The following is a 15,098-nucleotide window of genomic DNA, read 5'->3' as shown; positions in this document are numbered from 1 at the left end:
AGAACTGAGCAGAAATTTATAAACAAATGACTATCTAGATTAATTAATTCTTATTAATAAATGATGTGTGTCTATGTATGTGTGTTCCCAGCCACCTTCTAAGTACTTTACATGGATTTATTCATTTACTTTTTTCAAGGGCTCTATAATTTAAGGCTTGTTATCCTACTTTACAGATGAGAAAACTGAGGTGCAGAAATTTTAAGTAATTTGTCCTTGGGCCTACAGCTGGATTTGAACCCATCCCAGCACTACAGCCTGGCAAATGAGGCCTGAGAAGTATAAGGACTTCTCTGAGGCCTGTCTCCTCACAATAGCCACCTAGGCTGAGGGTCTAGCCAGCTCTAGAGCTGACACTCTATCCAAAGGGAACAAAATCACAGCTCCGATGGCTGCCCAGTGACCAAGGCAAGAAGGGAGAGGAGAACACAGGCAAAGGGCTCCTCTCCCAGCAGGAAGGGAACTATGTCCCAGGAAAGGGGATAAAAGGGCTTCTAGTAAACCTCCATGCCCTATTCTAGCCACCTCCTCCAGGAAACCTCCTGGCTGACCCCTGCCTGCCTAGCACAGGGTATCAGGGCCTGCTGAGTCAGGCCTGGGCCCAGGAAAGAAGAAGTGGTTTCCAGAAGGCAGAGCATGTAGGAAAACCCCAGGGAAGGGCAGTGTCCCTCTACCGAGAATGGGGCCCATGGAGTGCCCTTGCCAGTCTCGCAGGGCTTGCACCCTAGAAGCAGCCGCCACCCCAGATGAGGTCCAACTGGGGTGCTGCTCACTGGCCTCTGCCCCATTCCAGGGCACAAATGCACGATCCCACCTCCAGGCCATTGCTCACTATTTCCTCCTGCTCTTGCCCTCTTCCCCACATCGTCATCCATGGAAGCCTACCTGCACCTCCAGGCAGTCCCCAGGATGCCCCAGTGGAGCTCCTCCCCAGCCTCCCTGATGCCACTGGCTTCCCTGCTCCTTCAGCCCTTCCACTTCTCGCCAAGAGGCATGTGACGCCTACGCCCACAGCACAACAGGGCACCCTGAGCAGGGTTGATCCACCCCAGACTGGGCCTGCAGTCCAACAAGTCTGACTTATGGGACTAGGGAAAATACCCAGCAGACCTTATACCCAGGAGCAGGGGAACATGAAGGTCCCAAGTTAGAAAAAAAAGAGCAGAGTGACTGTTTCATTAATCACAAAAAACAGAAATAATGACAGTTAAAAGTGGCACTGTTACTAACCATGTCAAGACAGTAGGCACAAATAGGGCCTGTCCCGGGCAAAATGAGATGTGTGGTCACTCTAATTAAGAGACAGAGCTTAGCTGGGCATGGTGACACATGCCTGTAATCCCTGAGGCTTGGGAGGCTGAGGAAGGAGGATCGGAAGTACAAAGCCAGCCTCAGCAATAGTGAGGCACTAAGGAACTCAGTGAGACTTCTAAATAAAGTACAAAATAGGACTGGGGTTATGGCTCAGTGGTTGGGTGCCCTTAAGCTCAATCCCCAGTAACCCCCCCCCCCGCCCCAAAAAAAGAGAAATAGGGCTTTGGGCTGAGATTACAGCTCAGTGGCTCATGCCTATAATCCCAGCAGCTGGCCTCACACGTGTGAGGCACTGGGTTGGATCCTCAGCACCACATAAAAATAAATAAAATGAAGGTATTTTGTCCATCTATAATAAAAATAAATAAAAGAAACAGGGGCTTGGTGCCAGGCAGATGTGGGTTTGGATCTCACCTCAACTATCATCAGTCTCTGACCCCAAGCTACTCCCTTCACCTCTTAGCCTGTTTCCCCTCTGACCTGCCTCCTTGCTTATGGATACCTCAATAAGGGAGCACCATGCATCACCTGCACAGCTTTCTCACCTGGCTGTGGGTGAAGGAGACTCAGTCTTACAGGCTAGGCCAGAGGCAGCTGTCCAGCCTCCTCCTCCTCTAACTGTCTCTGACTCCCCTTCAGATTTTTCTCTTTTGGGGGCGGGGGTATTCCAGGGATTGAACTCAGGGGCATTCAACCACTGAGCCGCATTCCCAGCCCTATTTTGTATTTTATTTAGAGACAGGGTCTCACTGAATTGCTTAGTGCCTCACTTTTGTGGAAGCTGGCTTTGAACTTGTGATCCTCCTGCCTCAGCCTCCCAAGCTGCTGGAATTATAGGCATGTGCCACAGCACTTGGCCCCTTCAGATTTTTCAATCTCCACTGATCTCTGGCCAGAGGAACCAGGTCTCACCTTGAGGGCAGGTAGGCTGCAGAGAGGGGTAGCCTGAATATCTTGCTGGCCTTGGACTTACTAGCGAGTCACATTCCAGGCCTCCTTGACTGAGCTACATTCTATAAACACATCTTTTTTTAAAAAAAATATTAATTTTTTTTAGTTGTAGTTGGACACAATACCTTTATTCCATTCATTTATTTTTATGTGGTGCTGAGGATTGAACCCAGGGCCCTGAGTATGTTAGGCGAGTGCTCTACCGCTGAGCCACAATCCCAGCCCATATAAACACATGTTTGCATGCACTGTTCCTTCACTTGGAATACCCTTTCCTGTCTGGCCAAATTCCTACTCTTCCTTCAAAAGGCACACAGCACACATTCTCCCCTTCCACTGTGGGCCTCCCCTCACACTTCAGGCCAGTGCAGGGCCTCCTTGGGGCTCCCCCAGTCACCATGCTTCCTATCACACAGCATGTCTGTCTATGCTGCTCACTGAAATGACCTCAGCGGACCAAATACTCTGTCTATACTCCAGCCTGGAAGCAGGAACTTGTCCCTAAGATACCACATGGGCCTTGAAAGAACCCAGGCCAATCCCAGCCCCCCAGACTCTCACCAGCAGGGCTGCAAGGTGAGGCCAGGCCCAGAGATCTGGGGACATCTGTGTCTTTCCCTGGTCTCCCCCACCCATGGGGACAAACTTTCCCAGTTGCCCACTTCCTCATTCGTGCCCTGGCCTCCTCAGCAGCCCAAGCTTTAATCCTATGCCTCTTGCTTCCTCCACGGCTGCTCTGTCCTTCTGGGCATGGTGACACATGCCTGTAATCCCTGCTCCACAGGCCAAGCCCTCTAGCACTCCCACAGCACTCACTTCTGCTCAGGCTGCAGCATACAAAGCCCCTCCTGGAGTCTCCCTTGCCAGAATGGACATCTGCAGCCTGCCTCTCCTGGGGCCAATCCTTTCCCTGCCTCCAGTATCCAACAAAGGGGGCTTAGTGAATGTGTACTGAATGACCACTGCCCTGCCCTGCCCACATCCCAGTCACAGAAAGGTCTGCCCACCAAGCGCCAGAGCCCAACGTACAGTCAAGGCACTTCTCTTGAGGACAAGCCTACTACTTGCTATGCATAGTGTGCCAGGTTTCTGCTGGGGGCTTTTTACATTTAATGATCAGAAATCATCACCTCTATGGTGCTCAGAACATGCCTCTTCCCTCCTCTAAGTGCACAGGCCTACTGGGGCCTCAGTGGCACTCCCACTGCCAGGCCTATGTGGAGCTCCCCACAAGCCAGCCCTGCTGCTGTGGACAGGAGGCAGCAGAGGCCTATTGCCAAGGCAGCTCTGTGTACTTCTCAGGCCTGGCCCTGTGCTGGCTCCTGAGGGCAGGAAGGGGAGGAAGTTCAGCCCCCAGGGAACTCACAGACTATAGCTCACAGAACTCCACCACCATCCCGGCTGCCCAGGTTAGAGGCTACTCTATGTCCCCAGTGACCAGAGAGCTGCTGAGTTCAGTAGAGATCCACAGTCATGGGGGCAGCACTCCACAGGCACCCACCACACTAGAGCCCTGGACAGGAGAGGGTGGAAATACACAAACAATGTGCCAGCCCTCTGCACACCTCCCTACCATGCTGGACTGGAGGTGGGGGTTCAGAAAAATGCAACCTTGAGGGGAACAGTAAGTTAAGGCAACCTAAGTCTCCCCAAGGGAATTGCCAGAGGGGTGCTGAGAGCTAGGAGTGGACACCAGAACTGAGGAGGTGGGCACCAGGGCCCTACAGAGCAGAGACCCCACAGGGGAACAGTGAGGCAGAGTCTGAGAAAGGCCCAAAATAGACACCGTGGGCTCTTAGTGGGCCCAAGAAAAAGGTTATGGGGAGACAGAGACATGGAAAGCCCAGGGGAGAAGGAGAGGGGAAAATAGAAGAAGTGGAGAAACTGATAGAAGATAGGAAATTCTAAAAGCCAACACAGAAGGGGGAGCAGAGCACCCTAGAAAATCTGGCCTGGGGGTAATAGCCAACCAGACAGACAGACAGGGACTCCCGGGCCCTTAGGCTCCCTCCCATCCACCCGACAGCCCAGCCAGGCTGCTCCTTGCTCACCCTCAGAGGCCCGCTGGGTCCTGGGCCCAAGGACTCCAAGGCTCCAACCAGGCAGGCTCAGTGTGTGCTCAAGTGTCGTGTCCTGCCCAGACAAGCCTGTGTCAGCCTGGGCTGGCCTCACAGACTGCCTGGGCCCTTTTCCCAGGTGTGTCTGCGGCTGGGTTCCCTTGGAGATGTTGGAGCCCAAGAGTCTCTCTGTGCCTGTGATTTGTCTCTGAGTATTTATAAATCGCTTCTCTGAGTGTGTATATTTCTGAGTTTACCTGTGAATCTGTCTGGGAGAATGAGTGTGTGTGTGTTTGTGTATGTGCATCCAGCTCTGGTCTCCCCAGCTTCCTGCTCTCTGCCTCCCCCACCCCCTGAAGCCCGGGCCAACACACACACTTCCTGAAAACACTGACTGAGAGAGGAAAGTCACCCAGAATCCCCTGGGGCAGACACTTCCTCCCTGCCCCCTTGCCCCCACCCCCAAGCTAAGATGGCACAACCAGCAGTGTCTGCTGGTCTTGTGAGGTCTTACAGGATGGACGCCCAGGAAGCCCTGGCCTTGGCTGGCCCCTGCAGTAGCCTCTCCCACTTCCTACGCTCATGAGAAACCCCAGAGAGGCTGAGAAAGAAGTTCTTCAAAGGGAACAGGTTCTGCCCCAGCAACAAGTGATCAGTCTTCAGGAAGACCGGGGATTGGCTGGGTGAAGGCAGTTAGAGCAAAGGAGGGAGACCTTGCAGTACGACTCCAGCTAACAGCTGCCCCCTCCAGGCAAATATTTCCTTTTTCAGAGGTATCTCCAGGCATCCAAATACCAGAGGGGGAAACTGAGGCTAAGAGCAAGCTGGGAGGGGCTCTCTGGAGTGACCCTCATGTCCCTGATCAGAAATGACCCCTATAGAGACCAGCAGAGTAGAGGAGAGGGACCAAGGGAAAGGAGGAGGTGAGGAAACGGGGAAATACTGGGGAATGGTATTTACCAAGTTATGTTGTTATATCATGCGCATGAACAAAATAACAAATCCCACTATTAAATATAACTATAGTGCACCAGTGAAAAATATGGAAAAAATTTAAATGTCTTTGGTAGGGAAAAAAAAAGAAAGAAAGAAAGCAGTGATCTCTCTGTGACTCTCAGGGAAGCTCAGAGTTCACATCTATAAAAAGGAGCTGATGGGCTGGGGCTGTAGCTCAGTGGTAGAGCGCTTGCCTAGCATGCGTGAAGCACTGGGTTCAATCCTCAGCACCACATAAAAATAAATAAATTAAATAAAAGTATTTTTTAAAAAAGGAGCTTGGAGACCAGGAGGCAAGGTTGAATCCTTGCTTCCCCTCTGCTTGGCTGGGTGAATATGGACAAGTGTCTTAGCATCTCTAGATGCTAGAGGAAGGAGGGTAAGCAGGATGAGTCCTCTTAGGTGTCCAAGGATTTGGGACATTTGGGGGTCCAGGTATGACAGGAGCACAAGTTCAGCAAGTTCTCCACCAGAGGTTTAAATAATGGTAAAGAATGCAGACTCTGGGGGTGAAGTGGGTCCACTGAGGCCAGGCAGAATGGTGAGCCTGGCTCTGAAGAGTCCCCAGCCTTACCAGGCCAAGAAGGAGAGACAACTCTTGCTTGCTTGCTGATTTGCCTACATGTTGGTCTCTGGCTGAGGATCTTACCCCAGCCTATTCCACCCAGTGGCCTCCTCTGTGCTGTCTCCCTTCCCAACGCATGTGAGGTGACACAGGTTGGGGAGAAGGGATTTGGGGTGGTGAGCCCAGGACCGTTTAACTCTGTGTCCTTTTTTGAAATTTTTTTTAGTTGCAGTTGGACACAATACTTTTATTTTATTTATGTTTATGTGGTGCTGAGGATCGAACCCAGTAGCTCACATCTCTACCACTGAACCACAATCCCAGCCCCTCAGTGTCTTGACAATAGTTAGTTGAAGGACAAAAATTACTCCTGCATACAGAAGAATGGCCAATAGAGGGCACAATTGCACCAGGAAATTCCCATCTAGGCTGTGAGCCAGGCTGCTGGGAGATTCTAGTTCCCAGTTGTGTGAACCTAGGAGAGGCACAAACCTTTTTTGTGCTTCCACCATCCAAACTTCATACCACCACAGACCTGGTTTGACCTTCAAGACCCCCTGACTTAATGCTCCTCTCTGGGTTGGGAGAACCTCCCTGACCTTCCTCCCAGAATAATACATTTGACATGGATCCAAACAGTGCCTCCCATACCCTGTTCTGAGCCATAATGTCCCTGCTTAAAACCAGGAAACAAATCCCTCAGAAGGCTTGTTGCAGGGATCAGTGAAATCATGTATACAAAATGCCCCACACAGCATCCAGCAATAACCAGGACCAGTAGACTGCATATCCCTTCCTCCTCTAAGAAATCTTCCTAGTTTAGCCTGACTTGAACCAAGCACTCCAACAAATCCCCCCTCCGAACACAAACCTAAACCTCTTGGGGAGGCTCCCTCCTGGCTGGGCACCCAAGCAAATGGTAGGAAAGAAGGTGTATGTGAAGGAGACAGTATAGAATGTCCACAGAAGCAGAAGGAACCCAAGAAAAGGGGGATCAGGGGTCATGGAGTAAACAGTTCGGAAGAGGAAGGAGGGTAAGCAGGATGAGTCCTCTTAGGTGTCCAAGGATTTGGGACATTTGGGGGGTCCAGGTATGACAGGAGCACAAGCACAGTTCCCACCCTACCCTAGGATCCCAGGCTTTCCATTTTCTCCACACATTACCTCCTTGTGACAGAACATGCCCCGAGTCCCCACAGTATCTCATACTATCCAGGTCCTTTGCTGAATTCAGACTTTCTCCTGAATTTACTTCTACTTCTGGATCCCAAATCTGTCCCTAGGAGCACCCAGTCACCTGAGACAGAAAACTAGAAGTTGTCGCGGCTCCCCCTGCCCTCGCTGCTCACATCCAGGCAGCCACAAGTCCTGGCCCTTCAAGATTCATCTTCACTTTCTAACAGGTGCATCAGCAGAGCCTGATGCACCTGGGACCTCACCTGATCTTGTGACCACTCACTCACCTCCCAGCCTCCCCCCAGCTCCCTAATAAGCAGCCAGAATCATGCTCCAGGCCCTCAAATTTCATCCTATCATTTTGCTGAAAACCTGTCTGGCATCCCGGCCGGGCCTTCACAGCACTATCCCCAAGCCTCACCCACCAACCCAGCCACACTATCGTTGGGGGAACCTGGAGCACTTTCCTCCTCTGAGCTTTGCACAGGCTGTTCCCTCCAACTGAAGTACCTTTCTACCCCAGTGTGAAGGCCATGAACTCCACACCTACGGTCCAGAATCCTCTGCCTATGTTCCACCCACATGAATGGCACCCACTCACCTCACCAGCAGGCGGGGGGCTCCTGTGCGAGGAGGCACTGGAGGAATGCTCAGCTCCACCAAATGTCGCTTGGCAGGCAATGGGGGCAGCACAGGGTCTGGGGCAGCTGCGGATGGGGTGGCAAAGCAGGCCGGCGGAAGGCAGCTCTTGCGGGGTGGGATGGGCGGGGCAGCAGGTGGCACCTCATCCTGCCCAGCTGTGGGCAGTGACTCAGGTGGAGTGGTGGACACGGGCGGTGAACGGAAGACGTGGCGCTTCATGGGCACAGGTCGTGGTGTAGGGCGGGGTGCAGGAGCTGGAGGTGCATGGGCACGGAGCAGGCCAGCCAAGATGCGGCGGCGGTGTCCCGGGAGTAGCATGCCCATGTCCATCAGGCGGGCATCGCTGAGGCCTTGGCACTCAGTGGCCCACACCAGTCCGTGCTGCTCAAAGAGCCCAGTATACTGCTCCAGGTGCAGCGCCCGCAGCCACTCAGCCACTGACAAGGCAGCGTCCCCGCCCTCCGCCATGGTTCCTGCCAGCAGAGGCCCAGCCAGGAGGGTTCGAACCAGACCTGGGATAGACAAGCACAGGTCAGAGACATGGTGGCCCAGAGCAGTTCCCCTAATCAGCATCCCTCTGTGTTCCTTCATGGCCAATGTCACTCTTTTTCTTTTTTCTTTTTTTTTTAAGTTTTTAAAAAATATATATTTTTTTAGTTATAGTTGGACACAATACCTTTATTTTATTTTTTTATGTGGTGCTGAGGATGGAACCCAGCACCCTGCAGGTACTAGGTGAGCACTCTACTGCTGAGCCACATCCCCAACCCCCCCAATGCTACTCTTAATCCTCAAAAGACAAGATCCCAAAGGCCAATTCCAAATATTAGAATCCCCAAAGATCAAAATCCCTAAAGTCTAAAATCCCCAAAATTACAATCCCAAAATATTAAAACTGTAAATGTTGAGATTTTAAAAGCCAAAATTCCAAAACCCCCTCATGCCATGGGTTCAAGTTCAATCCTTAAGCTTCCTCCCCTGTGCCCCATGTGTCAGGCAAAGCCAAGTACTGGCAGTTCCCAAACACGTAGGCTTTTCCCTCTACCTAAGTCACCCCCCATCACACTGTCCCTGGGGCCTCCTAGCACTCTGACCACATCTTCTCTAGGAAATCTTCCATCACCTCCAAAGTTGGCATCACACCCACGCCCATATGCAGCCTGGGCCACTCCTCAAGACTGGCCAATGGCATGTCTGATGCTGTACAGGGTACCCCCTCCCCAATGCCCTCAGCAAGAGCCAGGCCAGGGACCAAGTCCCTCTAAGGTAAGTCCCCAGTTGAGGGCCAAGCCCAGGGGCTTAGCCAACATGTGTGGAATTGAAAGGCACTACTGATGGTCCCTCTGCATGCCCAGTGTGGGGACAGAGCCTCACCTCCCTCCACCTCATCTCCAGTGCCCACAGAGGAAGTGGAATGCTCCAGAAGACAAGTCAACCAGATCACACAGCCTCTGGGTTCCTGAACCCCTAAGTCCCCTTTTCCTGCCAAGGAAGGGGAAGGACATTCATTCATTTGTTCATTAAATACAGCCTTGCAGGGAGCAGTGGCACACACCTGTAATCCCAGAGTTTGTGAGGCTGAGTCAGGAGGATCGCAAGTTCAAAGCCAGCCTCAGCAAGGGTGAGGTGCTTAGCAACTCACTGAGACCTTGTCTCTAAATAGAATACAAAATAGGGATGGAGATGTGGCTCAGTGGTTGAGAGCCCCTCAGTTCAATCCCTGGTACCAAAACAAACAAACAAACAAACAAACAAAAAAAGCCTCACACTTGTCAATGGGGACTTGGGTTCCACATCCCTGCACTCAAGAGCTCCTGGCTTGGTGGGAGTACAGAGATGATTAACAGATCAAAAGTCATCCAATCATCCCCAGACACTAAAGAGGCACACCATGAAACTTTACATTCACCTCTTAAACAACACCTGACTAAAATAGCAACAGACAAACTCCTTAAATAAAATCTAACACTTTACTTCATGGAAAAGCAACAGAAGAGACCCATTACAGTTTTGGATGAGACCAGAGTATCCACTTCATTATTAGTATTATTATTATTGCTCTAAATGTTCTAGACAACAAAAATAAACAAAGGTATAAAAATTAGGAAGGAAAAAAAACTATCATTAATTGAGAATAATATAAACTTTTGAAAGCCCAAGCAGTTCAACTAATAAAATATTATAAATAAGAATTTAGTTAGCTAGAGTTGTGGCTCAGTGGCAGAGCACTTGCCTAGCACGTGTGAGGCCCTGGGTTCGATCCTCAGCACCACATAAAAATAAATAAATAAAATAAAGATATTGTGTCCAACTACAGCTAAAAAAAATAAAAGAATTTAGTTAGGTGAGTTCAAAATCAATATTTCTAAGCAATAACCAGTAGAATTTAGGATAAAATTAGATAGAATTTAGGATAAAAGAATCCATTTACAGTAGGATCACAAAACATAAAACACCAAGAATAAACTTCATAATAAATATACATGGTCTGGGGGATAGCTCAGTGATAGGGCACTTGCCTACCATGTGCCAGGCCCTGGGTTCAATCCCAGTACTTGGGAGAAAAAAAAAAATCTCACTGGGCACAGTGGTTCATACCTGTATTCCCAACAATCAGGAGGCTGAGACAAGAGGATTGCCAGCTCAAGGCCAATCTGGACAATTTGGCAAGACTCTGTTCTTAACATAAAAATCAAAAGGAGCTGAGGATGCAGCTCAATGATAGAGCATCACTGGGTTGAATCCCAGTACAAAAGGAAGGAAGAAAGGACAGACTAACACAGTAGGGAAAGAAAAGAGAAATAAACAAGGTCTACATGAAGAAAAAATGTAGTGTTCTTGAGAGACAAAAAAAGGGAAGAAAAAAGACTAAGACAAATGAGAAGACATAATAAGTTCTGGACAGAAACATCACAAAGGTATTAAGTCTCTTTAATTTATAAATACACACAATTCTACTCAGTGTGTACACAGAAATTCCTTTTAAACTAGACAAATGGATTTGAAAATTCATGTGGAAAAATAAAAAAGCAGGAAGACCCAGGAAAGCTTTGGAAGCAGGTAGAAATCTGCCCCATCACATATTAAAACATACCACAGAGTCACAATAATTAAAACAGTATATGCTAGCAGCTTAGGAACAAACTGATTAATTAATCAGAACAAAAGCTCAAGAGGAGATGGAAGAACTGGTACACAATGAAAGGAGAATCTCAAACTAGTGGGGGAAAGGGGTTATTAAGTTGTTGGGACAGATGCAGAGAAATCTAGAAAAAAACTAAGGTGTTCCCCTCTGTGAAGCCCTGTTCTGTTTTTGTTTGCCTCACACCTTACAACTAGATAAGTCACAAATGGATCAAAGATTTCAATATAAAAAAATAAAACCATGCAAGGATTGAAAAATCACCTTAGAGCAGGGCATGGTGGTATACCCCTGTAATCCCAGCAGCTCCAGAGGCTGAGGCAGGAGGATCACGAGTTCAAGGCCAGCCTCAGCAATTTAGTGAGACCCTGTCTTAAAATAAAAAATAAAAAGGGCTGGGGATGTGGCTCAGAGGTTAAGTCCCCCCTGGGTTCAATCTCTGATACCAAAGGGGCGTAAAAAACCCCTTAGGTAAAAATATTTTGGAAAAGATATAAGCCCAGAAGGTATGCAGAGAAGCCTGGAACATTCACCTACTGTCACAGGCCATATAGTGATGCTCCCATCAGTGATGGATCACATAGATGACAAGAGGCCCAGAAGATTATAATGGAGCTGAGAAATTCCTATCACCTCGTGGCATCGTAGCCAAACTATATTCCTCTGGGGTCTGTGGTGATGTCGGTTTAAACAGGCCTCCTGTGTTGCCTGTCATATAAAAGTACAGCCCACACATACTTGATAATGATAATAAATGACTATGGTATTGGTTTATGTGTTTACTACTCTCTATTTTTTATTCTTATTTTAGAGTATATTCCTACTTATAAAAGAAGTGTATTATAAAACAGAATGCCAGCTCACCTGGCAGCAGGCTCATACATCTTGTGTTTACTGCAAATTTCCTGATAGCATCGAGGCTGCATGGAGTGACTGAACCAGACCTTCTAGGTCTGAGTTACTATACTCAGTGATGTTCACACAATGACAAAATTGCCAATGATGCATTTTTTAGAAATGTATCCCCACTGTTGAGCATTGTGTGACACTGTAGAAAAAAATAAACATGCCAACATGGTGGAGACACCATATGCAAAGCAAGAGGTAAATGAGGACCTAGAGGACATCTCACATCCTACTCATTTCAAACAAAAATCTAGTAGAAAAACGGGCAAAGAATATTGACATCAGGAGAAAGAGAGAAGGCTGGGAGGATAGGAGATGGGCCCCTGGGTAGCAACTTCCTGGGCAGTACAGCACCAACAGCACCTGCAGATATTTCCTAAGAAACTTACAAAAAGGCTATTTTTAAACTAGGACCTGTGTCACTGGGGTCCATGCCTCTCAAAAGAAGGAAAAATCCAGCTAGGTGCCATGGCACACACCTGTAATCCCAGCGGCTTAGGAGGCTGAGACAGAAGGATTGCAAGTTCAACGCCAGCCTCAGCAATGGCAAGATGCTAAACAACTCAGTGAGACCCTGCCTCTAAATAAAATACAACAAAATAGGGCTGGGGATGTGGCTCAGTGGTCGAGTGTCCCTGAGTTCAATTCCTGGTATCCAAAAAAAAAAAAAAAGAAGGAAAAATTCCTGCTTGATATTTTGATTGGACTAAAGGCTGCATGAACACCATGAGGTATTCATGGTATTCATGAGGTATTCATGGTATTCAAGCAGCATTGGGCAAGGGGCTGACTTCCTTAAACCTATATAAAGCCCTAGACAAAAGCCACTCTTGAGCATCCCTCTCTTAGGACCCCTCCCTCTTCAGCAGTTCTGCTTTCTATTGCTCTAATAAATCCTGATGCTTTACTCTCACCCTTTGTTGTGCATGGATTTTACTCTTCAAATTCATGAGATAAAAAACCCAAACCCATGCTCTGTGTTACAAAATGACAGAGACAAGCACAGAAAGGAAAATGTAAATGGCCTTTAAACATATGACAAGAAACTTAACAAAATACAAACATCAAATATAGTACAATGCTACTTTCCACCTATGAGAATATCAAAGAAAAAATATTTAAAAATGCACAGCCCTGGTAATGGGGTGGGGCTACTCCTGCCTGGCTGGTGGCTGTGCCTCTAGGGAAAGCCATGCCACAGTAACTACAAGATCCTGAGCTGGAAAGCCACTGTCCTTTGGCCCAGATACCCTGGGTCAAAGTACAGACACTTACTGTACAGGTTTACGGGAACACATCTGCTATGACGGAGGTAGATAGTTATTGGCTACAGCACTGTGTATAATAACAAAAGACTGGAAATAACCAAAATGTCCAACAATTGTAGAATGGTTAACTAGATTATGGGGCAGTCTTCTGAGAGGCCCTAAAAAGGAGGAAACTCCTTACACATGGGCACAGAATGACCTCCAAGATATGCTGTTAAGTAAAGAAAGAAAAGTACAGGACAGTTTCAAAACATTCTGGTTTTTTGTGTGAAATAAACAAAAAGAGAGAGTGGCTCAGCACGCATGCACAGCAAAATATATGAAGAGCCTCTGCAGAGGCCCAGGGGGTCCAGCAACACTGGCTACCACTCTCCTCAGAGGTGGAAAACAGAGCTGAGAGGACAAGAGGGAACGGAGGCAGATGAGAGTTCATGGGTCTGACGCTTACACAATCCAGATGCCCTTTGGGGTAAAAAGAACACAAGAATATCTCACTTTTGCAAATTCACAAAAACACAGGACCCATGTGTCCACATTGTTCAGGCCCCCTCTTTGGATCCTAGAAGGACCCCTGAATGTCAAATTCCACCTTTCCTGGAAATCTGCCTCTGACAGAAGGAACACTTTTCACTTTACTTAGTCTATCACCTAAATTTTGAACTCTCTGAATTTTAAAAATAAGAATAAGAATATAATGGATACTTGGGAGAGCCAAAGGAAGTTATAAACACAAACATTCCATGTTCTTGGATACAGTGGCTCCTAAAATTATAAAGACATCAGTTCTCCCGGGGTTAAGCTATAACTTGAATATAATTTCCCAACTGAAATTACCAAATGGAATTGGTTTAGACCAACAGGTTCTAAAGTTCATATAAAGTAATATTAAAGATTTATTGTTAAGTGGAAAAGTAAGGTGCAGGACAGAGTTATATAACAACTGAGTTTTAAAAAAGAAATATATACATGTGTACACACACACACACACACACACACAAATATATAATAGAATACTCTGGATAGATACACAAGAAACTGGCTTTGGGGAGAGAATTGACAGTTGGGAAGACAGGAGACACTACACCCTTCTATATTTTTAAAATTTTGTACCATTTAAAAACTAAACAAGCAAAGTTTTAAAAAGATAATGTGATAATCATCAGTAAAGCCTGGGAATGAAAAAGAAACCAAAACTCACCAGGCAAGAAGGGAAATCAAGTCAGCTTATGCTTCCCAGTCTAGCCTGCTGGAGCCTGCCCTGTCCCTCCTCTCAGAACCCTGGAGGAGGCTCTTAGCAAGCCCTCAGGGCCTCACCTTCTGCCTGCAATACTGGTTCTCAAAATGGAAAGTCCCAGCCTCCCCAGCTCAGGGTTTGGGCTTAGCCTGAGAACTCAGCCCAAGTCCATCCTCCCAGTTCCTCACTCACCGGCTGATCCTCCCAGAAGCCACAGCTACTCCAAAGGGCTCCTCATGGTGGCCTGATGTGGAAGCTGCAAGGACAGAGATGGGGGAGAAAGTCCATGAGGCGAGGCCACTTGGAGCAGCCAGAATGCCAAGGAGGAGGAAGAGGAGAAGAGACAGGGGGGAGAGTAATGAGGAAAAGCAAAGAAAGGGGAAGAAAGCAGAAGTGGGAAAGAGGTGGAAGAAGAAGAAGAAAAGGAAAAGAGAAGGGTTCAGGGAAGCTGGAAGCCAAGCAATGGAGGCTGGACCAGAAGAAGGCCTCCAGGGACGAGGAAGGCAGCCAGACAGACCTTCTGGAGGTGGGGGCTGCACAGGTGTGAAGGGGAGTCAGCACTTCCACTCTCCACGCCCCTAGGACCAGTGGCTGGATTGCATGTGGGGGCTAGCTGGCAAAGAGATTGCCCCCCAGGAGGTCACCAAGAAGGGACAGATGCAGCTCCTTGGCTAAGGGAGTCTCCCCTAACCTGTGGCCTCTCGGGAGAGGTGGAGCCCAGGATGCAGGGCCCTCTCCACTAAGTCTTAGGACCACAACATGTGCTGAGGGCAGAGGTGGGGCAACTGAGGCAGGGCCTGAGACCCCAGGGCCATGCTCATAAACTTGGGGGGGAGGTGAGGAAAAT

At 48.3% G+C, this 15,098-nt stretch overlaps 1 protein-coding gene across 19 annotated transcripts in view; it reads right to left on the bottom strand.

Annotated features, from left to right (window-relative positions):
* The window catches only part of Arap1 (ArfGAP with RhoGAP domain, ankyrin repeat and PH domain 1), a 63,042-nt gene that overhangs the window by 31,033 nt on the left and 16,911 nt on the right, over positions 1–15,098 (bottom strand). For 14 of the 19 annotated variants that reach the window (XR_007342285.1, XR_007342286.1, XR_007342287.1 and 11 more), the window contains one exon: positions 7,661–8,213. Coding sequence is in view for 9 of the 19 variants with exons in the window: in XM_048788120.1 (XP_048644077.1) it covers positions 7,661–8,213 (553 nt within the window). In the remaining 10 variants the exon portion in view is untranslated. Of the gene's footprint in view, positions 1–4,316; positions 4,713–7,660; positions 8,214–14,443; positions 14,508–15,098 lie in introns of those variants that run through there. The other 5 variants (XM_015477466.2, XM_048788124.1, XM_048788129.1 and 2 more) reach the window with 4 other exon arrangements.

The sequence above is a fragment of the Marmota marmota genome, unplaced genomic scaffold (assembly GCF_001458135.2).
Source record: "Marmota marmota marmota unplaced genomic scaffold, marMar, whole genome shotgun sequence".
Lineage (NCBI taxonomy): Eukaryota > Metazoa > Chordata > Mammalia > Rodentia > Sciuridae > Marmota > Marmota marmota.
The sequence above is the reverse complement of the archived record's forward strand: the minus strand, read 5'-3'. Positions and strand labels throughout refer to the sequence as shown.